The sequence below is a fragment of the Cyphellophora europaea genome (assembly GCF_000365145.1).
Source record: "Cyphellophora europaea CBS 101466 unplaced genomic scaffold supercont1.3, whole genome shotgun sequence".
NCBI classification, from domain to species: Eukaryota; Fungi; Ascomycota; class Eurotiomycetes; order Chaetothyriales; family Cyphellophoraceae; genus Cyphellophora; species Cyphellophora europaea.
The window spans coordinates 2,524,022-2,550,970 of NW_008481809.1; the positions used below are offsets into that span (position 1 = coordinate 2,524,022).

General features: G+C 53.7%; 6 protein-coding genes across 6 annotated transcripts; 2 read left to right on the forward strand and 4 right to left on the reverse strand.

Annotated features, from left to right (window-relative positions):
* Window positions 1-1,492: 1,492 nt before the first annotated feature.
* Window positions 1,493-4,305, reverse strand: HMPREF1541_03876 (uncharacterized protein; the record flags this gene model as incomplete). Its single annotated transcript, XM_008718224.1, has 11 exons — window positions 1,493-1,975; window positions 2,021-2,055; window positions 2,188-2,264; window positions 2,443-2,471; window positions 2,556-2,657; window positions 2,775-2,791; window positions 2,842-2,890; window positions 2,938-2,958; window positions 3,004-3,134; window positions 3,181-3,388; window positions 3,439-4,305. 11 exons carry the CDS (start codon window positions 4,303-4,305, stop codon window positions 1,493-1,495), a joined length of 2,019 nt encoding a protein of 672 aa, XP_008716446.1.
* Window positions 4,306-4,868: 563 nt separating this feature from the next.
* On the reverse strand, window positions 4,869-6,998 carry HMPREF1541_03877 (NADPH-cytochrome P450 reductase; the record flags this gene model as incomplete). Its single annotated transcript, XM_008718225.1, has 2 exons — window positions 4,869-5,165; window positions 5,220-6,998. 2 exons carry the CDS (start codon window positions 6,996-6,998, stop codon window positions 4,869-4,871), a joined length of 2,076 nt encoding a protein of 691 aa, XP_008716447.1.
* A 1,395-nt stretch (window positions 6,999-8,393) lies between these two features.
* Window positions 8,394-16,286, forward strand: HMPREF1541_03878 (uncharacterized protein; the record flags this gene model as incomplete). Its single annotated transcript, XM_008718226.1, has 1 exon — window positions 8,394-16,286. The coding sequence occupies one exon, from the start codon at window positions 8,394-8,396 to the stop codon at window positions 16,284-16,286; it is 7,893 nt and encodes a 2,630-aa protein (XP_008716448.1).
* Window positions 16,287-17,610: 1,324 nt separating this feature from the next.
* HMPREF1541_03879 (uncharacterized protein) lies at window positions 17,611-21,092 on the reverse strand (the record flags this gene model as incomplete). Its single annotated transcript, XM_008718227.1, has 2 exons — window positions 17,611-18,126; window positions 18,174-21,092. 2 exons carry the CDS (start codon window positions 21,090-21,092, stop codon window positions 17,611-17,613), a joined length of 3,435 nt encoding a protein of 1,144 aa, XP_008716449.1.
* Window positions 21,093-22,608: 1,516 nt separating this feature from the next.
* On the reverse strand, window positions 22,609-23,136 carry HMPREF1541_03880 (uncharacterized protein; the record flags this gene model as incomplete). Its single annotated transcript, XM_008718228.1, has 1 exon — window positions 22,609-23,136. The coding sequence occupies one exon, from the start codon at window positions 23,134-23,136 to the stop codon at window positions 22,609-22,611; it is 528 nt and encodes a 175-aa protein (XP_008716450.1).
* A 1,599-nt stretch (window positions 23,137-24,735) lies between these two features.
* Window positions 24,736-26,413, forward strand: HMPREF1541_03881 (uncharacterized protein; the record flags this gene model as incomplete). The annotated part of the gene is made up of 4 exons (XM_008718229.1): window positions 24,736-24,792; window positions 24,855-25,970; window positions 26,030-26,205; window positions 26,263-26,413. The coding sequence occupies 4 exons, from the start codon at window positions 24,736-24,738 to the stop codon at window positions 26,411-26,413; spliced, it is 1,500 nt and encodes a 499-aa protein (XP_008716451.1).
* Between the last annotated feature and the right edge of the window lie 536 nt (window positions 26,414-26,949).

The following is a 26,949-nucleotide window of genomic DNA, read 5'->3' on the forward strand; positions in this document are numbered from 1 at the left end:
TCCTCCTCCTCCTCCTCCTGCTGCTGCTGCTGCTGCCGCTGCTTCTCCTCTTCCTTGACGTGGGTGACAGCGACTAAGCGGAATCGGGACGTCTGCATTGCCCATTTTTCTTCTGGTGTCTGGATCGGAGGACCAAAGCGTGCAACGTCAGCTTCCGGCAACTTCGTGATGGACTGATGAGACTGATGAGTAGACGGAGCAATAGCTCACCTCAGGACACTGTCGTAACGACCAAAGTCCTTTCCGCATCGTTCGCACTGCACCCTCATTCCCTCGTGTTTCTGCCGAAAGGAATCATTAGCCACACGGCCTCGTAAGTCAAATAGAGAGAAGCTTGACACCATCGGTTCTTTGAGCAGGGAGGGTGTGGTTCAGACAATTGGCACAAAGTACGTTTGATGTTGGCTTTGTATCGTCGTGGAAAGACACGAGGTCAACTCACGCTGGAGAGATGCCGCTGCATCTCCTGGAACCGGCCAAAGACCTTCCCGCACCTGTTCTTGGGACACGAGAACCTGGCCTCCGGCATAGCCCTGTGTTTCTGATTTGTATGCATCTTGAGGATGGAGCGGCTTTTGAACGACTTGGAACATTTTGGACAGCCGTATGATTGTGTCGATCTGCAGTCCGACCCTTCTGATGGGGGCGGCGTGGCAATTGAATATGGGACTGGGCAGTCCGGCCAGGGGTATGAATGAGCGTCGTACTGGAATGAGTCATGCTGTTCCGCCATGGTGTCAGGTGGAGTCTTTGCTGTGGCCCAGAGCTGAGAATCGTCAACTAGGTCCATGTCGCAGTACCCTTTGGCGAAGAACCGCATATCCACGGAAGAGTAGCTCCAACTAGAATCTGAGGACATCATGTACTCTTGTGACGCCAGGCTAGGACTGGGCATGACCGGTTCCGTCCATTGATGAGTAGACTCTAGTTGACAATTTCCAAAGTAGGTATCCATAATGCTGGAAGTGTACTGCCAATGATAATAGCAGGGAATAGAGAACACAAAAGGTGTAAGAGGCCGCCCAGTGTGAAATATAGAACTCGAAGATGAGGCGCAACAGTGGAGGAAGAGGTCACTGACTGAAGGCGGTTTGACTGCTGCGAACGGCTCTATCCATTGGGGGTACATAATTGCCGAGTCGGGCTAGTCGTGACGCAAACTATCCGTGCTCGAAGTGGGGTGGCGCTAGTAATAGAGAACAAGCATGAGGGGTCAGAAGGTGGTCGTGAGGAAGGCCTCAAGGCAGACTGCAGAAAGATCGACGCGGAACGTCCTCCCTCTATGCAGGCGCACTCCCATCGCATAATAGGCTGTTTGCTACCGAGGTGGATCCTGGAGGTTTGCTCTTGCTGACAGCGGTTCGACCTTGTCGCGTCGTGCGTGAAGTGGGTATCGCGAGACAAGCCCGTATGGCGTGCGGCTAACGTTGAAAGGCCAGATTCGAATGTCACTCGTCTGGTGGTCTGTCCACGAGCTTGAGCAATGGTGTGATCAGGTTGGCTGCTGTCCAGCTATCATTGCGGCCAAATCATCGACTTTGGTCGACAGGGTTTGCACGAGGGCCAGGAGCTCAGAGTTGTCCGCATTGGTTGGGGAAGCCGCTACTGTATTTTGGAGGGCGCTTGTCTGCTGTGCGGCCTTTGCAGATCCTGGTCGTGGGACGGACCTGGTGCTTCCTCGTACCCCATCGGGCCCCACAGGACTTACAAAGGGTTGCATGGTCGGCTGAGGGCCTTTGGGTGCCAGTGCAGACGATGCGCGATCCCAAGCCTGAAAGGAGCGTTCGAATGCCCAGACAAGCGCCACCAACGGAGCATGTGTTGCTTTGAGTACCACGATCCTCACACGCCTGGCGTCGTCTGATGGCAATACCAGCCGCAGAGGCCGCAGGAACAACAGCGGTATTAGGTTGAGTGGTGGAACAAAGTATGTTAGCCGGCCACTGGTTGACGACTCCAAGACATAAATCGAGTACTAAGACGTGTCAGGGATGAGGCTTGTGAGACCGTTGAGGTTTACCTGGAACAGATACTCTTCGCGTGCATGAGCCATCACTATGAATGCTTCGATTAGCATGATCTATGTCACGGAAGTACAAAAGCCAGATGGCGCCTTTTTAGTGCGCGGCCGCCAAGTTGGTCGCATTAGTTCGGCCTTTCCTAGCGCCTGGGTTGGATAGCACATACCTTCTGTGAGTGAGTTACTAACCAACGACACCAGAGATGTCAGCAGAAGGATATTGGTCAAACAGACGAATATCAGCCTGTACCATACCGTGGTCAGTCATCGTATCATGTATGGCTTGCTGTGGGAGAGCTTCTTGGTGGTCATCCAGGGTGAAATGCCGAGGCCCTTTCTAAGCGCCCGCGCTAAGGGAGATGCAGCTCAATCTCGTGAAGTAGGGATCTTGGTAGGTAGTCCCGCAAGGGGTGCGAACTCACATCAAGGTGTAGCCGAACAAGGGACTGATCTGTCGACACGTTCCTGTTAGCCCTGGCAGCAAAGAAGCGCCCCGACGGGTCCGTCAAGCGTGGCGCACGCACATAGGACCTACCGTGACTGCGACGTCGAATCCAAGGTAGCTGGACCCAAAAAAAACTTTGATGAGTATCCACGACATTTCATTGATGGAGATTTTGTCACGCGCCAGCATGCTCTGATAGTGGTTAGTCCGTTGCACGAAGATGAACCATGGTACCAGGAAGCGATGGGCGGGTCGCTTGGGCCGTGTAGATACAGGGTTAGGACGTGGTAAGGTGCTCGGAATGCTCACAAATGTGGTTAGAAACCCTAGTGTATGTCAGCCGCCTTGCGTTTGTATAACACAGTGAGCATCGTACCCAGGTAGAGGACGACGATAACCGGTAAGAATTTGCAGAAGGCTTTTGTCTTTCCAAGGCCGTCAGCTTGGCTGTATTGCAGTCAGGCGGACTTACCATCTCCTTGAGAACAGGTATCTGTATTCGTTAGGACCGGTACTGAAACGAATAGATACGACTAACCAATGATCCAAAGTAGGGATTCAGAGAGAAAATACTAAATATCCTGGGAACTAGAAACAGAGCGACCATAGATAGAATGTCAAATGCCGTATCTATCAACATGGCATCGTGCTTGAGAAGGCCGATGATTCCTACGGGTCGTCAGTCAATAGGTCACTAACAGTTTCCGAAACATACTGGTAACGAAGAATGCTGTGGCGATGATAATGATCGCCATATCCCATAGACTCCAGAAATCGGTTCTGTAAAACAAAAGGCCTGCATCCTGGATCTCTCCAAATTCATCGTAGGCGAACGCCAGGATCCAGACGTAAAGCAAGATCTCCGACACATTGACATGCTGCGGATCTCGTGCGACAAGTACAATGTAGTACAGTGCAAGGAACTGGCGCTGTCAGTGGAGCCCAACAGACATCGGAGTTATAGCATGCTTACCAGAAGAAAGAACATCACCTGGAAAGTTTTCTGATATCGAGGCACCCTCAGCCTGATAAATGGATCGGTCGACCTCTTCTTGTATATTGTAGGTTGCTTCTTCGCATGAACACTCATAGTTTCCCAGAAAACGATATCACCATTCCAGACTTCCGTTACCACCTTCTGGACCGGTTGAGAACTGATAAACTTCTTGGCATCACATACTAAAGCGATCTCCAGGGCGTTCATGCCCGCCAGACTGTCGGACAAATCGCTGTCTGGCTTCAGCCGATCTTGGGCGTTCTCCGTCCCCGTACCATGTGGTTCACCGACGCTCGGACGGTTGGGTCCCGCAAGGCCCAGGTGCTCGGTGGGGCGGGGATGGAGAAGTGGGGCCGATTCATCGTGGGCGGCGGACGGGGCCATGGGCCGGCGACCGTGTGCAGGTTCCATATGCGTCTCTGGAGATTCTGTATTCTCATGCTTTGGCTCCGGAAGCTCGTAGAGCAGGTAGTCCATCAGCTCCCGCTCTGAAAGGAAAGTCAGAAACTGCCAAGCGACAAACTCACAGGCAAGAGCCCGACTGTCGTTGACGCCCGTCCCATCGCTTTCGATTAGCCTGAACTGGTAGCGACAAGCAAGAAGAGCGGCCACGATGGCAGGATGATGACACTCGTCGCTGAGGGAGGCGATCAGAGGTCGTAAGCTCTGGCCGGCAAACGAGGTGCGGAGCTGGTCGTAGGTATACGCTGCATCAATAGCTTTGCAGAGGTAGGTGATCAACTTGTCGACAACATCGGTGAAACCCTCGGTGCTGTCGATGACCGGGACATCGTCAGTGAGGTCTCGAACAAATACTGTGGAGCGTGGGGTGGCTGGGGGCATCTTGAAAGGTGAAAGGCGTCGATGAAGGTCGGAGCTGTTGAGGAAAGCGGGATAAGACGAATTGAGCGCATTGGAGCTACGCCAGATACATTGGAAGCAGAAATATGATGTAGTTTGCCTGTCAAGACTGCCGTGGCCATCCTGTGCATCTCTCTGCGAGTACAGCTTGAAGACGCCCAGTTCGCGACTTCCAACCATAAGGCTTGGCATTTCATCTTTCTTCCGGCCCTGATGATTGGTCTGCTACACTTCTCAGATTTCCCTCCTTTACCAGTTAACAAACATAAATGTCGTAGCTGTAATTGCAGTCTTTGAATAATCTATATATCCACAACCTGGCTGTGGCTCGCGCCCACGACCCCACGACCCTTGCAGAAACAATGCTCCAACACAAACCACCGGGTGCCGAAAAGCCGCATAGAGCCGTCAATTCGGCGATCTGCAAATTCACGCCGTGCATCGGCCAGAATATTGCACGGAGGGAACCGAGTGACAACCCAGGCTCCAGATTCGGCCTCGCTATATGCGCCAAAGGTTCGTCAATCTGTTGAGGAGAATTTCGGTCATGACCACACATCTTCTTGATAGACGCCACTGCTCCGCATGCTCTTCACTGTCTGCTCCGCCTTCTTCTCATCGACGCCGCGTTCTTGAGAGATGATCTGCCCAAGAACCTCATTCACCTCGCGCGCCATGTGGGCGGCATCACCACATACGTAAAAGTTGGCCTTCTTGGTCAACAATTCGTTGACAAGTTTGCCGTTTTCCTTGAGAAGGTGCTGGACGTAAACCTTCTTGTCCTGTTCACGAGAAAAGGCATTGAAAATGGTCAACTTATCGCCTAGTGCCTCCTGGAAATGCTGGTGGAATGGTCAGCTAAAGTGTGCCCCTAGGGAAGAGATCGTAGAACTTACATCCCACTCATCCTTGTAGAGCCAATCTTCGGATCGTTTGCGGCAGCCATAAAATAGCACAGTATGTCCCACATTCTCACCCTTCTTAGCAAGCTCCGCTCGCTCCTGTACGAACCCGCGGAAGGGCGCAACGCCCGTACCAGGACCAACCATGATAATCGGCTTTGAAGGATCCGAAGGTAGCTTGAAGTTGGAGTGACGGACATGGACGGGAACGTGGAAACCATCGTACTTGTTGCGAGGCCCGCTAATGGCATAAGACAGGCCATGAGGAGATGGATCAGGGTCGCCATTCTGTTTCTGCTTCAGTGCTAGGAGGTAGTTCGTCGTGACACCCTTGACAACGTGGCCGGCACCGGGAATCCGGATCGACTCCACAACGGCAGTGATAGATATCTTCTTTGGTTGAACGGCGGACGAGGATGAGATCGAATAGTAACGTGGCTGCAACTTGGTGAGACCTTCGACCAGGCAGGAGAATGGAACAGCCGACCATGGCTCCGACGACACAGAGTTGCAGGCCTGGGCAATGTTCAGGTAATGCGAGGCGATTTTCTCCTTGAAATAGTCTGGATCAGAACCAAGTCGCGTGAATTCCTTCTTGGCGTCTTCACTGGGCGCAAACGCCGCCAGCGTAGAAATGAATTGACGGGACACGGGTGCACAGATCTCCATGTGGTAGCAAACTGCAGCTTCGTAGGTCGTGGGCGTCGGGAAGGGGACCTTGGCGGTGGGATCGAGGCCTTTCATGGCAATGACACGATTACGCTTCTCGTCGAGACCAAACGTCTTCAAGAATCGGTCAGCCTCCATACCCGCATTGGTGGGCCAGATCGCAATGTGGTCGCCGGTGGTGTACTGAATGTTGGATTTGGACACATCGATTTCCATGTGAAGGCAGTTCCTATCCTTGACTGTAAACAATTCGCGAGACTCGGCGATGGGTGCGAGGTAGGGGTTGTGAGCGTTGAAAGGTCCCTTCTGGTTGCCTTCGAGATGATTCTTGTTGGGTTCGCCAAGATAGACTGTATCGTCGTCGGGCGATAAGTCATCCCTCTCGTCGACGCTGAAGACTGGCTCGTACACGGCTTCGCGCTCCTCCAGACCCATCTCCTCGGCCAGAGCAGTCCACATAGGCTCCTTCCAGGACAAGAAATCTTCTTCCATAGTGCCGGCTCCGTCATCACCTTCGCCCGCGGTCCCAATTCTTTTTGCGCCCAGATTTGTGAGGATCTTATCGAGGTTCCGGACCATGGAATTGTAGTGCTCGTAGGTGTTGTTGCCCAGGCCAAAAGCTACGTACTTGAGCTTGCTCAAAGGTTTCTCGTCCGAAGACTCGGAGAACGAAGGAGGGTCTGAGTTTACGAACTCCCAGAATTCGACAGCATTATCGGTCGGCTCACCCTCGCCGTAGGTAGCCATGACGAAAAAGACAATCTTATCATCGGGGAATTGGTCAAGATTCTCGAAATCGTAGTCTTCGAGGTCCGCAGTCATGGTCTTGAGACCGAATCGAGAAGAGCCCTCTTTGGCCAGCCTTGAGGCATAGTCTTCGGCAGTGCCAGTCTGCGAACCGTAGAAGATGACACAGTTCTTGCCTGTCTCGTCCAGTTTTTCGAGTATGTTTCGGGAACCCTTCTTCGCTGCACTACCGTTCATAGCGGAATTGGCATACGGGTCTTTGGGAACTCCCCAATAAGTGCCTTTGGTGAAGTAGGCGACGCTGCCCACGAGGAGCAGCACCAGCACTACGATATCGAGTGTATCGACCTGCGCCATGATGGGCGGTATCGTGGAGGGGTCGCTGGATTGCGAGAAGGGGTCAAGGAAGGATGCTCGTCAGGACTCGGAGCAGCAGCAGCAGTTGTTGTGCCCTGAACGCGGACAGATTCGTCTCGTCGGAGCAAAAGGACCGATCGGAGCGAGAAAGGACGAGGATCTGGCCTTTTCGGGGAAGATTGAGGCGGACAGAGCAATATCGACACCGCAGTGGCCTGACGCCAAGAGATCTCGGCTGCAATCTGGGCTACAACTTATGTGAATCTAGGTAGTGAAGAGTAATCGTGGTCATCGACAGGCACCGAAGACTTGGTGAGAGATCTGATCAAGTACGTCAACAGTGATGGGCGGGACCCGACTATTTAGAAGCCCAGCGGGACAATGTGGGAGGAATCGAGTGGCGCTGTCGGCTGTGGGAGGCAATGCGCGGGGCCCGATGCCGCTGTCACGCGTCCCTCCGAGCACTCTTTCCGATGGGGCGGTATGAAGCCGCTCAGCGAAAGTCAAGCATGTGAGCTGCTCGAGCGACAATATTTGCTTTGATCGAGGAGTGTAGAATTGATGGAAACTGCAATCGGCAGATGGATTACCGGTGCCTTTGTAGTCTGCAGTGTTCTATGACTTTGGTTTGCGGTTTTTACACGTCTCACCTCACACTGATGGCCGCCTCAGCTGTCAGCTTTTATTCGGTGAGAGACTCGTACGCTAGAATAGTTTGGGTGGTGAGGAACAGGTCTGTCAGCCCGTCGTGGACAAATGGCAATGTCAGCCGTCGGCTATACGCCTTGCAGCTCAGCTGCGTCCTTTGAGGGGCCATTCCAGGGCAGGGCCTCGAGCGTCATATAAATCAAAAGGCCGGGAGTCGGCATCGCGAGTGTCAGCAGTGAGTTCTACTAATGGCGGCCTTGGATTCATGCGGCGAGAGCCTACTGTTGTGTGCCGGCCTGCCCGATAGACACAACTAGCACTTCTCATCTACGCATCACACATCCATGGCGGCTGTCTGATGTTTCATTTGACGGACTAGGGTTGAGAGGGAAGACAGGATTGGTGACCAGCAACATGCCTTCGCGAAGACACCGGAGATCAGGGGCAAGCGGCTCTGATTGGTCCATCTCTCACCCATATGGCGCGAGTACCGCTGCAGTCTTGGACAGAAAGTAACAGGACACGAGCCTCTTCTCTTCCAAGGGTGTCTCTCCGCTCATCTACCTTCAAGAACCTACTGACAACGGCACCGCATCCAGCGTCGTACTGCACCTCTCCGCAGCCCGCGTACCAGAGCGATGCAGGTTCAGTGCGACTCTCCGTCTCGTGCCTCCGCAGCACTAGCGCACCATGCTTCATAACCGTCCGTTCGAGACACCCGTCGCACCACATAACATACCCACTTACATGGCCCCCGATGTCCAACCCACCGTCACACGGCTGCCTCCCTATCTCCAGACCGCCGCCCAGCCCGCAGGCAATCCCTCCGATGCTTCGTCCGCCCTCCCTTCTCATCCCCGCCCCACTGGCTCCGTGCCTCCCCACGTTCGGGACCCTTCGTTGACTCGAGGCCGACCGCCCATCACCACCTCTGCGAGCTACAGCGTCACGAGAGAGCCGCGTGCCCCCTCCGCTCAAGGACATTCTCAAGAGTCCCCGTTTTCGCCCATAGAACCTGGCTTGAGGCGACAACTGTCCAATAGCTATGGGCACCACCGACAAACGTCCGTTATTCATGGTGTACAGCATTCTCGAAATCCGAGCTTCAACTCTCCCCAGACCTCCAGTCCCTTGAGTCCAGAATCTCTCCTGCACGCATCCTCCACGTTCCGAGCCGCCCCCAATGCTCGCCGCATACCAACCTCTGCCACCGAAGCGCCCGCCACTGTGTCAAGCTCGACATCACCTTTGGGTCACGGTCAGAACCCATCAATAGATTCTACAGTTGAAGGCTCGATGGCTCCGCTGGACGGTATAGCGAGGAAGAGAAACGGGCCGCCACGCCGACGAGGGCAAGGTCAATCGCATTCCTCGGTGGTACAGCCGCAGGAGCCACGAACGCCGGGCGAATATGCTTTACATCATCTGTTCCATTCGTTCGTCGTGCGCGCCGATGCGAAGATCAACCAGTGTCTCGCGAACATCGACGTTGTTGCGACACCCGTTGAACAGACCTGTGGACTTGGGGCGGATGCTTCCTTTGATCAGCTTATTACTTCGCTCGGTCACATTACGCGACAGAATCCCAAATCCTTGGTCGATAGTCTGATGCTGTGGCGCAAGGCCAAAGGAGATGCGGCTTCGGCCATCAAACGACAGTTGAAGAGTCAACAGAACGCTCTGTTCGTATCTCCTTCGATGCCACATCGACACACTGAACCAGGCCAGCCCAACGGGGAATCTGGGATGCACCCGCCACATGTGGAGAGCCCAGCTATGCCCAAAATTGATCCGCTGCACCAAGAGTACACCCTTGCTGATCGGAGAGCGATTGTCTCAATCTATGTCTTATGCAGAGTTCTGATATCGATATTCGAACAGAGCCACATCTCCGCCATCACGCCCGATCTAGCCCTTAAACTCGAGGATATCGTCTTTTGCCAGCTCCGAGATGTTGACCCAAACCAGCTGCTTGGCTCCAGTTTACGGCTTGCCAACTGGAGAATTTACGGCCAGGTTTTGGGTTGTATGAGTCGCCTAGATTTTGAGAACGTCACGGAGCGTTTCACAAGACAGCTTGACACTTGGCAAGGCAATGTCACTAAAAGTTCTGGAACGACCGCTGCTCGTGACCTCGAATCGCGAATCGAGCTTTTGTTGCTCTCTATGAGAAATCTGCATATTCCGTCGTCCCAAGAGGGCGCCAGAAAGTCGTGTGAATTCTTGACCACCCTCGGCAACCTTTTTGCAGACGCTCATGGGCCTCGCATTAAGCAAGCATACTGCCAATTGCTTGAGCGACTGCTCATACCGGTTGCTGGTTGCCCTGAAAGCTTCCAAAACAACATTCCATGGGGCGAGTTCATTTCTACGGTCAACTCTCGCCTGGGCAATATGTTGTCCAAGGTCAGACACTGGAATAGCGGTTTTCCCTTGTCGATTCTGTTGTTTTGCATATCTCCTGTCGACACTTTCATGACACAATGGGCCCCAACAGTGACGAGCCTGGGAGCCAAGCTGAAAGACAAGACCACACGAGCTCCAGCAATACAGGCTTTGTGCCAGCTAACGTGGACCTACCTGGCTCGCGTTAACGAGGCGCCCCAGACAAGCTCGCGGCGGGTAGAGGACATGATCAAATTGACATTCCCAAGTGGCAAGAAGACTCACATTGTCACCGAACAGGGCATATCTGACGCGCTGGTGCAACTAATCCGCATCATCGGGTTTGCCTACCAGGACTTGTGCTTCCGCTCCATCATTTTCCCGTTAGCGAATACGGATCTGATCCAGTCGAGTAGGGATCTCCGCATTGAAAGTATGGAGCCAGAGAAGATCGTTATCAGCATTCGAGGTTTCCTGGCTTTGATGGCAGACTCGGAGAATGGCAATGTGACACGACCGCCGTTCCCCGTCTTCAACTTCATCGCCTACCCGCAGGAAGGCATGCCAACGTCGCCGCTCTCCGTTAAGCCCGAGTTCTTCGCCGACCTCTCGAGGGAGCCTTTCATGGCTGACACAGTTCCACCAGCTGCGCCTGTCAATGTCTCAAGCCTAAGTGAGAGCACCCGCAAGTACTATTTCCAATACTGCGAGATCGTTGGGAAAATCACCATCGTCTGTGACAACACTTTCGGTGGCCAGGCATCACTGAACGAAAAGTTCGGTACTTTAACCCCGAAAACGCCCATCGCTGATGCTTTCAGCATTGGCAGGCGAGAGGATGCCCTGGCAGACCCGAAGCAGCCGTACCTAGAACTTTTACATGTTGCGATCCAGGCTCTACCCCGGTGCTTTACAGACCATATCTCTCTCAACACCCTGATCAATCTTCTATGCACAGGCTCGGCGCACGTTGAGCCTGCTATAGCTGCGTCGGCAGCTAGCTCTTTGAAGGCGGTTGCAAAACAAGGTTACGCACAATCTGTAGCGATCGCCTTTCCCAGATTCATCTTCAATTATGACATGCAGTACTCCACCATGTCTGATGAAGGCAGACTTGGGCCTGCTCATATCGAAGCTACGTTAGCTTTGTACCTTGAGTTGCTGACAATCTGGATCGATCAAGTCAAACAAAAGACGAGGGACACTATGGCCGACGCACGCGACCGAACAGCCGCCAGCGCAGCTCGTGCGGTACAGCTGGAGATGACAAATGTCATCGCACTTGTTGACGAGGTAGAGGCCTACGGTCTGTTCTTTCTCTGCTCACAATCGCGCCGAGTACGATCGTATGCCATCCGAGTCCTAAGACTAGTTGTACAGTTCGATACCGCACTTGGCAAAGTTGAGCAGTCTCGCATAATAAACATCCTGGAAGTACACTCAGTCGAGATATTAAAGCTACCAGATGATCAGCTAAGCGTCGCGGAGCGCAGTCGTCTTCAGAAGGACAAACAACAGCGCACCGGACAAAACACCTTGATCGAAATTTGCGGATCCGAAGTCACCTACGATGCTGCATTATGGTTCAAGGCATTTCCAAATCTTGTACGTTGTGTATTTGAGCAATGTCCTCACGCCATAGCTCTCTGTCGAGGATTTGTGTGCGACCGGCTGCTATTGATGCAGTCCGACGTCGAAGCGCTTGCGAAGCTTCCTTCCATTGGGGGCCCCTTGCAAGACGTCCGGCCTCAGGGCCGCAGCTCCGCGACGCCAGCTGATGTGCTGATTGACCAGTGGAAACTGTACCTCATTATGGCATGCGTCACCTTGAGCTCATCAGGGGCGCAATCACAAAGCCAGCTTGCCAATGCCGCGCACTCCCGAAAGACTTCCAGAGGCACTGCTGCTGCACAGGAGAGACTGGGCTCCGCACGCGCCCTCTTCTCTGCAATCATTCCAATGCTTGCGGCTGGCCCGGAAGCCATCCGTACGGCTGTGGTGATAGCGCTTGGCTCAATCAACCGCAAACTCTACCGTACCCTCCTGGAGTCGTTGCAATACGCAGTCATCACCTGCAATGACGAAGCCAAAGCCAGGATCAATGCCCATCACCGCACACCAAGCAGTCCACAGCGAACGCACAGGACAGAGCGCTTGCGTACAGAAGTGACATATGTGTACAAGCTCACGGCGTCGTTCCTTCGCTACGACGATGTCTGCAGCGACGACTGGATTCTCAACAACCTTGTCACTTATGCAAAAGACCTGCGGATCTACCTGAGCGATACCAATGTTCAGAACGACTGGCGCTTTCAGAAATTACGCTATCATTATTGTGGGCTCGTTGAAGAAACTTTTGAGGGTATCCAGCGATCAAATGTGCCCTCTCGATGGATGCCTTTTGAAGCACGCAAGTCAGCCTTTTCTCTGATGGAAGACTGGTGTGGGTTTTCACCTGAATCAGATCCAAGACGAGGTTCGCTTGACGGTGCAGGCATTGCACCACCTCGAGAGAATCACGATCGACTCAACCCTAACGCGGCTGTGGCAAAGGAAAAGAACGTTCTTCGCGTCGCTGCTTTGAGTGCCATGGCAACGCTCTGCGCGGGGCCGATCAGCATACAAACTGAGAGCGGTGTCATCCTCTCGTTCAATTTGCCGCGAATGGTGGCTTGGATCGACGCAATCTTTGCCACCGAGAACGACAAGGTGCATGCAATAGGACGAAGAGCCCTCCGCCTGCTACTGTTGAATAACCCTGAGCACAATTCAATCGCCTGCCATGCAATTGATGCTTGCTACCAGACGGACAACCCGAGATGCCTCAGCAGCTATTTCGATGTCGTTGCAGAGGTCCTCATCGAGACACCAGACTACCCGATTGAGTTCTGGAGGATCCTAAGCACTGTGGTCTTCACACTTGGAAGCGAGAGCCGCGACCTCCGGATGAAATCGGCCCGCCTTCTGCGCACTTTAGATGAAAGACAAGAGAAGAGTTCTAACCTTCAAGAATTCGACATCAGCATCTCCGACAGGACTCGCGCCGTTTACAAGCTTGCTCAATTTGAGTATTCAAAACGGCTGGCATCGGCCCACGCAAGTCTTGGATTCCTGATCTTTTCCGAGTTCTCGCTGCGGTATAACACAGTGGGAACAGACAATCAGCGCAACATCGTGGCCGCCCTTCTGCCCTGGCTACAAACTCTCGAGCTGCAAGTGGACTCGGAGACGGGTGGGCCAACAGCTGTTTCCTACATGCTACTCGCCAACATGTTTGAGATTACGATTTGTTCGAGCAACGCGATGCACAACGAAGTCCAAGCTCTGTGGCAAGCTCTTGCAACAGGCCCGCATGCCGGTAACGTCCAACTGATCCTAGATTTCATCATCTATCTATGTCTTGAACGTCGGGAACAGAACTTTGTCGAGTATGCCAAGCAGATTGTGGTCTATCTCTCAACCACTCCCGCAGGTTCTCGCGTCCTTGAGTTCTTCTTGTTGCAACTGACTCCTAAGAACATGGTCAACGACAAGAAGCGAGGCGAGATCTTGGTACCAGATACCAAGCATCTGCCTTACGTCGCGGATCTGAACGGCGTGCTTCCGACTGGTAACAAGCAGGCTGGGCTGTCTCTTGGTCAAGTTGCACTGATCTTCTTGGTGGATCTTATGGTCCCGCCTGTGAAATTGTCCAAGGAAAACGCAACCAAAGTCATTCATGCTGTTTTCATACTTTGGGATCACTATACTCCAACGGTGCAGGAGCAAGCACGAGAGATGTTAGTGCATCAGCTGCAAGAACTCGTTGCGACCAAAGCAGATGCAGAACTCCTTGCGCCGGTCTGGGATCAGATCGAACAAGTCGTAGAGTCTGTGCGCAGGAACGAAGATTCTGTCTGCTGGTCTTATGAGTCTCACACAGGCAAACCCGATGACGACGGCGGCAGCCGTGTTCCAGCGCCCATGTTGCACCTGGCCAAGAGCGTTGTAGACATCTTCAGCCTCGCCTTCGAGAATTTCAGTGACGCATGGGCGAAAGAGGCGCTGCACTGGGCATCAATCTGTCCAGTACGGCATCTTGCCTGCCGCTCCTTCCAAGTTTTCCGATGTATATCGGTGACTCTGGACGCAAGAATGCTTGCTGATATGCTAGCACGCCTGTCCAACACCATCGCAGATGAGCAGACCGACTATCAGACTTTCTCACTGGAGATCTTGACCACGCTCAAAGTCATCATTGGGGCGCTTGATCCCAGCCACCTTCTCAGATATCCACAGCTCTTTTGGACGACTTGCGCATGTCTCAGTACAATACACGAGCGAGAGTTCTACGAGACGCTCGGCATGCTCGAAAAACTCCTCAACAAGTTGAATCTCGCCGACCCTCACGTCTCAGAGATCATCCTCAAAGCACAGCCGGCCAAATGGGAAGGCAGTTTTGAGGGCCTGCAGGCTCTGTTGTACAAAGGACTGCGATCAGCCGACAGTTTAGATCGCACGCTTGCTCTGCTGTCAAAGATGCGCGAGATCGAAGATTGCGACCTCATTGGACGCGAGGATCGTTTCCTTTTCGATTTCCTGGCCAATCTCCCTGGTATGCTAGAAGATCTGAATTGCGAGGTACCATCTAGCGCTCTGAGAAGCACTGCTCAGCAGCTCGCTGGCCTCGCACAGAGCTATGGCTACGACAAGATTTACGCGCCTCTGAGCCGCTTTGCGGCACAGCAATATCGCAACGGGCAGGAACTCCTGGTCGAAGCAGTGGGCGGCATTCAGGCAACTTACTTCCCTATGCATGACGCTGAGAGCCTTATTTTCATGATCGGTCTCCTCACGAACCGAACGCCTTGGCTCAGAATACGGGTGATGGAGATCCTGTGCGAGCTCATTCCGTTGGTTGATATGACCGACTCTGCCATCACGAGTCACGGACCCGATCTTATTTCACCACTACTGCGGCTGTTGCAAACCGAGCACTCACAATCGGCACTCCAAGTTATGGACCACATCATGGAAGTCTCTGGTAATCCTATGGAGAAGCACCACTTGCGAATGAGCATGGCATCTGGATCGGCTCGCGCCATCCGCAAAGAATACGAACGAACTAAGAGCCTGTACGGGATACCACAATCATCTGGCTGGTCGATACCAATGCCTGCGGTGTATTCGAGCATGACTCGTAACAATGTTCACGCTGTATTCTATACCTGTGGCGACACTGAGAGCATGAAGGAGAAGGAGAACAAGACGCCAGAGGTTGAGTTCCATCAAGAAGAAGAGTACACCGACTCATATTTCCCACCACAGAGTCGGGCTGAGACCATCCGCTCATTGGAAACCCCAACTGACTTCAACGTCAGCGAGCTGGTCAACACACTCGACAGTTTGGATGATTTCTTCGATGACCTTGACAACGAATCAGGTGGCACCCCCACCGGGACCTCGCATTCGAGGTACGCTGCCGTTGATCTGCATGAACATAGTGCCGAGTTGTACGATGAGCAGACAGCTCCGATCCTACACAGATCCCTCAATCGAGCGCCGTCGTCTGCTAGCTTGCACAATGGCCTTGCCGACATCGGACCTTCACCTGGCGGGCATCAACGCGGGCAGATGAGCACATCATCATACGTTGGATCCTTGCAGACCTCCTTCTCCTCCATCGACGAAATCAGCAGCTTTGACGGACCCGGCCCCTCGTTGCCCAGCTCGTCTAAGAAACAAGGACCGCCTGCTCTGACTGTTGCACCCTCTCGGCCCGGCCTCCATGCCAGATCAATCACGTCACCTGCGAATCATTTCTCAGCTTCCCAACCGACACCGGGAGCCATGATGCCAGCACTACCCCAAGCGCCCATGGAGTATGAAGATGGCATAGTGTCTGACACCGAGAACAGTCCTTTCCCGCCTCTCAGCGCCACCATGTCCAACAGCTCCAGAGTCGGCGCCCTAACACCAACCAACACGGGCCTCACACCAACGTCAGCCACCGAGGCTGGGCCCGGCTTCATGCGCCGTGGCATGCGCCGATTGACGGGCGGCAGGAGCGAGAGCGCCAGGGAGAAAGGCCAAGTCAAGGAATCCGCGCGACTGCGTGCGCTGTCCAACGGCGGCAAAGATGCATCCGCACCGAACCAGAGTCCTCGTGTCCCGAGAGTGCCGTTGGAGTATCTCAACGCTAATGCTACCGCTGCGGCAGGTGGACCGAGCGGTGGTTACGTCGCCAGTCCGAATGGGAGTCCGAACCTGTCTTGAAGATCTAACGTTTGCATCTGCATTAATCAGGCATTGTTAGAAGGCGTTGGGATTTTTGCCACCATACCGCCACGAAAAGGGGTTGGCTTGTGAGCAACCAAAAAAGTTTCTGCCCTCATACACGGTAGCCTCACACAATTGTGGTTACCTTCAATGCATGCGTGAGGGGGGGAGTAATTATACGTGTTATCTGCCCCTTGGGCGAAGATGGGATTCCTAAAGATGGAGCGAAAGGGCAGAAGCGGAAAGGGAGCACGGGGGACGTTCTCGTGAGCCCCCACCGATTCGGTTTTCGCGAATCCTCTTGTACAAGTACGAGTAGACACAGATAAGATAGATGAAGAAGTTACTTTAATTCTGAGGCACTGTTGTGAGTGGTATGAAGTGATGTATTTTTTGGTTGTGTTCGAAATGTTACCATTCATTGACAGGGGTTCGCGGACGTTTGGGTACTTCCTTGGCTTATATATCGTGTGCGTGTATACATATACATGTATATATACCACTACTTCGGCGCTATACACCCCGACACATCGCTGAATATCACCTATCTCTCACGCAGATCCAAAGAAAAGAGCAGTATCACCCTATTAGGTCTCAACGGCACAGTTGCCACGCAATAGAATACGACATAACGCGACCGCGCACAGGGCGTCAAGCGGGCGCCAGCACCCGGGTTCCCAGGCCGGGGGGGTGGAAGATATTGCTCTATGCTGTTGAGGGTTGGCGGTAAGCGCGACACAGGGGGCAAGCCGACTATAGTGCAGGAGCGGGCAGATACACACAAGGACAGCAAGTGTCAATAAGATCGGCATCGACATCTTGTTTTAGATGATTGCAAAGCTCACGAAGGAAAACGCCCTATCTACCTAACATAAGATACCCAGAGCTGAGTTCGCCTTTCCGTTTGAGCCCTTCGATAGTATCGCCTTTCCCCATCCATCCACAGATCAATCCTTCAATCCCCTTTCAAAGTTGAGCCCCCCCGCCCGAGATCCCGCTAGGCGCCGCCCTCTTGCTGTTGCTTTGAAGCTCCATCTGCATCACACCTCCTTAAAAGTGGTTGTTCCATATATGTTGTGAGAATGAAGCGAAAAATAATTTCCCATCTCTTCTGTGGTCGGTGTGATTGATGTGTATGCGTAACTTTCAAGCCAGACATGACATCGTAAAACTCATGGACGCTCGACCGAATCCCATAATTGCGATGGCTTACTTGCCGTTGTCGAGAAAACAACAGACGATTTCGATGTGTTGGGGGTATATGCTGCAAATACAAAATGACGAGGCGCAAAATCATTGCATGGATGTTGTGGCCCCTGGATCACAGGAAGCCAGATTCGGACAGCAACCTCGCGATCTTCTCTTCCTCTCGCTCTCGAGGTTCAACCTCAAGGGAGCGCTCGTACATCTCGCTGACGTCGCCAGCCGCGCCCATCTGGCCGAGAATCCAGGTTTGTAGCTCGTGCACTGGATTTAAAGCATACGGCACATTTTGGTACTGCTGGATCTCACGAATGACTTCAGCGGTCTTTGTGCGTTTGGCGAAATTAATCAGTTCCGAATTCTTGACAATCGAGGCAATACCATCTTCAATGAAGACAAGATCGGTGAGATAAACACCCATGAATGGAATGCAGGGCGGGTTGGCAATATGCAGCGCCTCGCGATATTGAGCAAAATTCTTGGTGGTGCTGATCAGATTGCGAAGAGAATCAAGCATATTGTTTGTCTTGGGGTTGACCTGCGCCCAGGTGCGAGCCAGTCGCAGGATAGGTGACGTTCCCAATGCCGAAGTGATAGACGTCATGGACGAGAAGTTGTTCAGTGATCGGCATTTCTGTACAAGTTAGTAAAAGCATAGGAGCAAAAACATCGACAACTCACGTCTGCAATGGCCACGAAATGCTTGATGACCATCACCCTCTTCTTCACCTCAGGATGATGCAGGATCATCTCCGCGACCCAATTCGTCAACTGATTGGAATGCAGAATGAGAGCCTTGACATTCGGCGCAGGGTCGGCTCCATTGATAGGCCCTTTTCTTGTCCACGTCTTGTCCAAACACTCGACGGGCTTGATCTTTCCATACAGCTTGGATTCAAGAATCGTAAGCTGTCTTGCAAATTCCAGAGGGTCCACGTCCAGAAATTTGAGTTTCTTCATGTTCTTAGGAAGAATCGGAGGAGGAGCGGAATTGTTCAGCGTCAGCACGAGACGTTTGGCCGAGGTATCCTGGCCCTTGATGCGTTGGTCAATGATTGTTGCGATTTGCGTGGCGCCTGGGATCTTTGCGCCAGCGATAGTCGTGGTGGTGAATGCTGAAGCCCGCTCGAGGAGCGCTTTAGACTCCTCATCATTGTTTTCCATCCAGTATTGCTCGAGCCAAGTCTTGAGAATATTCACGACCCTAAAGCGTGTCGGCTTTTGCTTCTGGTCCTCCCACATGGTGTACTCATCACGTGTAAGTCCTTGCGGGGGTTGAATGTTGAATCGCTGAACGAGGAGCTCGAATAGTTCAGCCGCAGTGGTAAAAGAACGGTAGGTCAACAAAAACGTGGTGTTAAACGTGGTGTCGGGCCGGTCATGACGAGTCAGCTGCTCAATCAGTCCTGCGAGAGTGCCCGCTTTGACGATGTGAGAGTCAGACTTGATATCATGAGTAATCTCACCAAGGTGCTCAAGCTGCAAGAACCACGGAGTTTCTTCTTGAGGAGACTGGATCTCTGGTGGGCTTTGCTGATTCATCAACGGGGTCGGTACCTGACCAAAGAAGCGCGCAGCCTTGTCCTTATTGGCAGGTCGGCGAACCGTACTGTCGGCCATGTCTTGGCCCATGGTGTATGAATGCGACTGACCAATGTCGCCAATACCAGGACGGTTATTGACGGCATGGCTAGGCTCAGCACGCAAATGATGGTTCTGGTAGGTCTCGCCACCATCGGTCAGACGATGGTCTTTCTTGGTAGCGGCTGCCGTGCCCGCGTTAGCTGGTAGCAACAGCTGCAAAGCATGGCCGACGTTCGACACATGCGTCTCGAGCTGCTTGTGGATGGTACGGACGTTGTTCAGCCGAGAGTCGAAGGTGTCTCCCCGAATGTCGGACCACTCATCCGGTAGCGGTGCTGTCACCGCTTGGCAGGCCACAACGAGCTCGCCGATCGAGTCGTACACCTTCTGCTTCTGTGTGCCAAAATCTGTCAGCGAGGGTTTCTGGAAGGCGCTCCCGAGCGGTGACAGATCGATCGACTCAACAAGGCCAATCCAGTGCTGGAAATTCTGAATGACATTCCCAGCAGCCAGACAGATCTTGTCACCAATCATTGCTTGACGTGCAGGACTAATGACCTTGTCAGTGCACTGGAGGTGTTCCTCCAAGCGCCTGACAGATGCTCCAATATGCCGCCGGTTCTCTTCAAGCTGCCTGAGCAGATGTGCGTCTAGCGTATTTGACGGGCGCGGGTACAAGTCATTGCTTTCATCGATGAAGGAAGTCCCCTGTACACTAGGTTGCAGATTGATGTTATTGTCCCTCCAGTTGCCGCCAGAGTTACTGCCTGAAACGAAGCCGGGTTGCAAACGTGGCAGGTCTTCGCCACATTGCTGTCTCGCGACATCGACGTAGCCATAGACGCCTCTTAGAACGCCGTCAGCTTCCTGCAGGCATTTTGCGAAATTGTCCTGCCCAAACCAGTCCGCCGCAGCCATATGAGACGACAGAACTAGCTTCGAAAACTTGGACATCATCTCGCGGAAGTGCGGGTACAAAGCCTTGTTCGTGGAGATGATGGACGGATTGCCCGAATGGTTGTCGGTGGTTCCAGACCCAGCCGCAAGCAACACGCGAAGATGGTCAGAGATATCCTCGGCGCGCCTGACAAACTCGGCACGCTCGCGGTCTTGGATTGCTTGTCGGTATGCCTCGACTGAAGACTGCATGTTCTCGACCAGGGTATCCCAGGTGACCACTGGGCCCATGCCATCGTCGGAAAAATACTTTGGCACGACTGGCTTACTGATACTACCTCCGCGAGGGCCGGAAGCAGCTGTTGACAGGGATCCAATCGAATTTTTGGCATAAGCAGCCCGATTGTGCGCCCTTCTCGCTGCAGTGGAGTCGACTCTTGTGGAAGCCGTTGAGGTCGTTGTAGAGACCGAGTTGGAGGCGTTCCTGCCGGTCCTCAAGAACGAATGTTCTCCATCTGCATCTGATGCAGAGTCGTCATCTCTCTTTTCGTACCCACCGGCCATCAGTTCTGGAGGTGGCCTGGACTGATCTGGTACATAGAAATTGTTGCGATCTCGGGGACCGGTTTCGTCTGGCCCGCTGGGTGTCTCCAGAGGCAGCTCCATGGTGCTGACGCCTGTGAGGGTATTGAAATAGAACAAGCGGCCATCAGGAGTTGCCTGAGGGACCCAAAATGCGGCCTCTTCCTGGTTCAAATCGCTACCTCCCTCGATGGGCAGGTCCGAATCGTCACCGTTGTCATGCTCGGAGTCTGCTTCCTCCTCGTACTCTTCCTCGGTACCAGACTCGGCGCTCTGCTCACTCTGTTCGCTTTCTTCGTGTCGTGGCAGGCCTGAAGTCAACTCTTCGGGTGACAGTTCGGTACAATAATTGCTGGGGAACCATCCACGGACATCATTGATGACGCCGTCCCACCAGCCACTCTCGAGTTGTGTCAAAACTTGAATAATATCGCCCTGACGGAAACTCAGACTGGTCTGGTCATCGGCATCGTAGTCGTACAAGGCACGGACATAAAGAGGCGGAGGTAGATCAGGACTTGCGTTGTAGCCATTCATGCCCGCCAGCTGAGCGGCTCGGCGTCGCGGGGAGACTTGGTCAAAGATGTTGGGGACTGAGCCCGAGGATGTGCGGGCGGCTTGTGTGTTGATCTGAGGTGGGATCTGGCTGGTGCGAGAGGGTTCGGTGTAATGGAAGGCAGCCGCGAAGCCAGGCTTGAGCGATTGGCGCTGCCCTGGGCGGGCTGGTGCGACTCTGCGCGAGGTGGTGGCCATTGTGCAATCTGTCACCGCCTAGTGGGGAAGTCTGGCGTCTCCGCAGTCATATACCGGTTGTATAGATGGAGGACGCCCGCATATTAAATGGACGGGAGAAGATATGGGCGTGGACCGGCAGCAATACCACAGTCAAGTGTTAGTGCTTCATGCTGGCCGCAATTCGTTGGTCGTTGGTGGGAAGGCGGTGCCGCGCAGAGGATGGACGTGGACGAGGGGTCGGTCGGTTTCGGATCGCCTGGATTAGGAGACGAATATTGAACACGGTGGACGGGGAGCAGCAAATGTTAGTGCTGGCGCTGGACAAAAATTTGGACGCACATGTGTCGCCGCGATGAGCACAATGGAAGGAATCTGTGGTACAATTGCGCGACGCTCTCAAGTGAAGTCGAGGTTTGCTGTTGGGTGCGGCAGCCCTGCAGGCGGCGCGACAAGGATCAGCAAAAGCTCGGCAGCGATTGGGACTGGTGCGCTTGGGGCTGGAACTCGTAGCGTGAGAGAAAAGAGAAGGGAGGGGGAAGACCCTCGGGCGAGACACGACGGGGAGGCTACAGCCTATAGCCTACTGGTACCGCTTAAAGGGCAAGTGCTGGAGCCGAGTGCTGGTGTTGCAGGGGTGGAGAATACAACGCCTGTCGCTCCTTCCTCTCCCGATGCCTAGCAGCACTAGTACTTCGTACCGGTAGCAACAATCGAAAAGAGAACGCCAATGCTCGTAAGTCATAATAACGCGCTTGTTTCGTGCTGAGGCTGACCGTTTCCGCCTGCCAGCATGTACAAGAAATGGTACAGAGCCAAGGGCGCCTACATTGAGGCGCTCTGCAATCTGCGATCTGCAACCTGCTGTCCTGACTCCTGACTCGCCGTTCCAATACTGCAACAGCCAATAATGCGGGTCCCCGCGGTTGCGTCCCTAGCCGAGACATCTATCGAGCACCGGACACGCTCAACTGTCGTCCCTCCACGCGTGGACTCTGAAGCGACTGCTTAGAGCCAAAGAAGATTCGTCCTGACCACTTGAGAGTCGCAGAGCGGACGCCAGCATGCATCATGTTCAATCTCCATCTAGTGCTTGCAAACTGCTACTGAAGCTCGACACAGAACGACGTAAGTACCTAATCTCAGATCCGCGTCAGGGTTTGGAACGTGGGGGAGACAGGGGTCTATGCGCTGTCTAGGAAGTATCAAACATGCTTCTCTATCAATCTTTTTTTCTATCGGCTGAGCTTATCTTGTCAACGCCTCGTTGCATGGGTGTCGTTCCTGTCAATCGCACACCTTGATTGTCCCCACGTCATCTTCAATAGGCGAACTCCTCGAGACACTGCTCCTCGAACAGTCGTGCAGCCTTCTCAAGGACTTTGCGCCGTATCCACTTATTGCAGACCACAAAGCTGTACCGATACTTGGCCCAATCCCACTCTTTCAAAACGCCGGTTTCGTACCTTTCCTGGGCTCCTTCGATGACCGCCTCGGAGAACCACCAACAGTGTTCACGCAGCGGATTATACTCCTGGCACCTGCTGCTCACGTCTGCAATCAGCTCCGCGATGGATCTCAAAGTGGGCCGCGGATCCGTCTCGGAATTGCTGTGTTGAAAGACCAGTGAGACCAAAGGTAAGGGCAGCGTGTGCCGGTCCTTGTACGGCGTCGACTTCGACCACGAGCCAGACCCTAGACCAGCAAAGGTGGTGCTCATCTCGATCGGGTCGTTGGGGTTGGGTGTAATCGAGACCCAATCCCCCGTCTCCTGTCTGTCCGCAATGAGTCGCCTTCGCTCACCAGTGACGGTGTCTTCTGCAACGAATTGGACGAATTCATGAGACATGTGCGAGGCAAGAGCCTTAACCCATGTCACTGACACAACGCGCCAGCTGTCATACTTGGTGGTGGTTGTCACTTCATTCAGGAATTCCGTTGTCGTTAGTCGATATCCAAGATGCGCGAATGCGTTTTCGATGCTCGACTCGCGTCTCAGCCGCCTCGGTCTGAGATAAGATGACGAGAACCGAGCGCCTGCCGCTGACGATCGCTCTACCGGATCAGAAGCTTCCCTGTTGTGCCGCGTATGAGCGCACTGCATCTTCATGGATGCTGCTGGGAGTATAAAGCGTAGTAGCACGACCAGAGGAGTCGGGAGGAGACTGCTTCCGAACTTCTGTCTTGGCACAAACATGCAAAGAGGCAGTATTGAACGAATGCCCGGCGTCCGGCATCTGCATGAAGCCGTATGCTGATGCTCGCCCTTTCTACCGTGCCCATACATCTCTTCCTCGGCCAGGACCAGTCCATCGTTGGGAGACTGACTATATGCCGCCCTTCTGATGCGTGGTTTGCGCGAGAATGCTTTTTCGGCCCGGTGTGAGGCTATTCGGTGAGTCTGCTTCAGCAACATGGTTAGGGAAAGTTGTCGTCTCTGTGGTCTGATCTCAATATCTCGTGTGGTAATCAGCCTTCAGCTCCCAGTTGTGCTCTATGCTCAGAATCGCTTTCACCACTGCTCAAGAGGCCGTTCGTCCCGCAGAGGCTTGGGCGAATGCGTCGCAATTTCCCGCGCAGCAAAAGCAACAAACACTCGACCTCTGCAAGAAACAACAACAACACCACTCTAAGAGCCGTGAAGTATCGCAAAACAAAGTGCTCCGCCCCTCATCAGTGAGACGCTCAAACTGCCAAACGAATGCTTCATATCCGAGCACGTGGCCAAGCCTCGCCATCATTGGTTAGACATAGGCAATCCTCTGTGCGTCGAGCCTCCGGTTGCAGTTCTAGAATGCCGGGTCTACAGCAGGCTAGATGTTGCCCGAGGCGTGCTTGAGCAGTTTCTGTTATTGGCTTCGTACTATGTCGATGGTTATTCCCTCCACGACGCCCCAACGAGGCGACAAGGCTGCAGGGACGGATGCCGTATCTCGTATATCAGCATGGTCACGAGACTGCCATTCGGATACATATCATCCTTGACCGGGTTTGTTGAGGTGCATCGATACCAATTCAACATAACCTCTGCTAATCACAAATGCAACAGGCCACAGCTGACAATCCAGCAGAATCGGGCGCGGAAAATAACTCGAACTGCTCGTATCTGCGGCCATGATACGGCTTGCGAGTGTAAGCCGACGAAGCGAGCAAGCCTTTCGCAACGCTGATCATTTGCTGCTCATCCCTGAATGCGCTCTAACAGCCTCGGCTATTATTGGTGAGGGCTTCCAATGGTTCGCCAGGGCAGGACTATGAGAGCGCGATGCCGCGCTGGCCCAGGTCCCAGAGTCGGCCAAGAGGCACGCAAATCCCCTGCGCGGGGGGCCTGGAAAAAGGCGCTCTGAACTGGGCATATAATATCAGCATTTACGAGATATAGTTCCCATACATACTAGACCAGTCACAGAACCGCTTCTCGTAGTCATTGCTAACAAGAAACCACACAATGATGTTTGATGCGATCTGGAGCCTGCAGACCCTAAAGTGGCTGCTCATAGCGAGCGTCAGTAGTTTGCATATCTTCCACAAGACGCATAGTCAGCGGCCTGCTTACACCCCCTCCAGGTACCCGTCTGGATCATCGCCGACGGTCTCTACAGCCTCTTCTGGCACCCTCTCCGGAAGTATCCCGGACCCTGGTATTGCGCGGTCTCGCGACTGCCCATCGCGTACAAGAATGCTTCGGGTCGCTACTACAAGTGGGCCGACGGGCTGCACAAGAAGTACGGCCCTGTCGTGCGCACGAGCCCGAGCGATCTGAGCTTCACCAACCCGGAGGCGTGGAACGATATCTTCAGCCACCGCCCGCAGTTGGCCAAGACGCCGTTTGCGTACCCTCCGGCCAGCGCGGACCTGCCGGATACCATCATGACGGCGGGCGACGCGTACCATGCTCGGCTTCGTCGCAGCGTCGCCGCGGGGTTCAGCTACAAGGCCATGGACGAGGTCGAGCCCATTATTCAGGGCCGCATTGATGAGATGGTGGCGGCGCTGCGCCATGACTGCTCTCAAGGGTCGCAGAACGTGCGGCAGTGGATCACTTGGACCATCACGGACATCATCGGAGACCTCGCGCTGAGTACCGACTTTGAGTGCATCAAGGAGCGGCGCCACCACCCATGGACAGCGGCCATCTTCCCGAATCTCAAGGGTATCATGCTGCTGAATCAGTTGCGACGTCTCGGCCTCTCCACTCCTGTCGGCGCCCTGCTCAGTACCAACGCTGCAAAAAGAGCAAGGGATAAGATCAGGCTATTTACCGTGGATCATGTACAAGCCCGTCTTGCGCGAGAGCGTACAGAAGAAGGCAAGCAAACCAAGGATCTGTTGGGTATGATTGTTCGCGATCCAGAGAATCAAAAGGACCCCTTGAGCGATCCAGAAATTGCGGCGCTTTCGCTGACTCTCGTCATCGCCGGCAGCGAGACTACGACGACAGCGCTGGCCGGCATGATGTATTATCTGACCAAGTCACCTCGAGTGCTGAAGAAGTTGACAGAAGAAATCCGCACGGCGTTCCCAACAGCTGCAGATATTACAACGAAGAACGCGGTGAAGCTGAGATATCTCAATGGAGCGGTCGAAGAAGCTCTGCGGCTCTTCATCCCGGCGCCTAGTTTGCCGCCCCGGATTGTGCCAAAGAGTGGCCATAAGATAGGCGGCGAGTGGATTCCCGGCGGTGTGAGTCTCGACCAGGGCACAGGATTTGCTGACGCTGATACTGACTTACCTCGACTCAGACTGGCGTCACTATTGCCAACTACCACAACTCACACTCCGATGAATTCTTCGACAATGCATCCGATTTCCGACCGGAGCGCTGGATAGACGGTGGTGAGGGCAGCCACACGAAACGACACGTCAAGAACGCGTACTCGGCGTTCAGTGCTGGGCCGCGCAACTGCGTGGGCAAGACGTGAGTTCAAATGATGGTGACCATCAGTATCCAAATCACTGATAACGACAATCACAGGCTCGCCTTGACAGAGATGCGGCTGCTTACAGCCAAGCTATTGTGGCATTTTGATATGGAGTTAGATGGTCCACATGATGGCTGGCTCGAAACCGCGCGTTTCTACGTGAGTACTTCGTGCCTTCTTCGGTTTCCTCTAGCAACACGGTGACTGACTCGTGGACCATAAAGATTGCGTGGGACTTGCGTCCACTAATGGTAAAGTTCCGGCCGGCTCGCAGATAGTAACGGTATTGTTGAGGCGTCCAACCGAGAAACAGTAAACATAAGCAGCTGACCAGATACCGGATCATCCACCATTCTGCGATGTCGGTGAGTAGAGAGTCAAGGTGTCCTTGCGACAGATGCGACCCGCGGCTTGGGTTGGAACAGCTGCCGGGGCGATCTAATTTCCTGGGCGTGGTGGAGTCGGAAGAATCATCCAAAATTGGTCGGATTTCTATGACCGGGGCCGCCGCATATTCCGCGTACCCACGCGGACGCTTCGGCTTGCCGGTATGTGGATGCACAGCTGGAGCTTCGGAGGTCACTTGTCTTTGGCGCGCAATAACACCTTCTTCGGTACTGCGTATGGAAGGGAGTCAACGGAAGATATGGAGTACACCGTACGACCATCCACTCGAGGGTGCTCGAGGCGCAACTGCTCAGCTGGTGTGACTGTCAGCAAATTGGCCCATATAGAGCTAC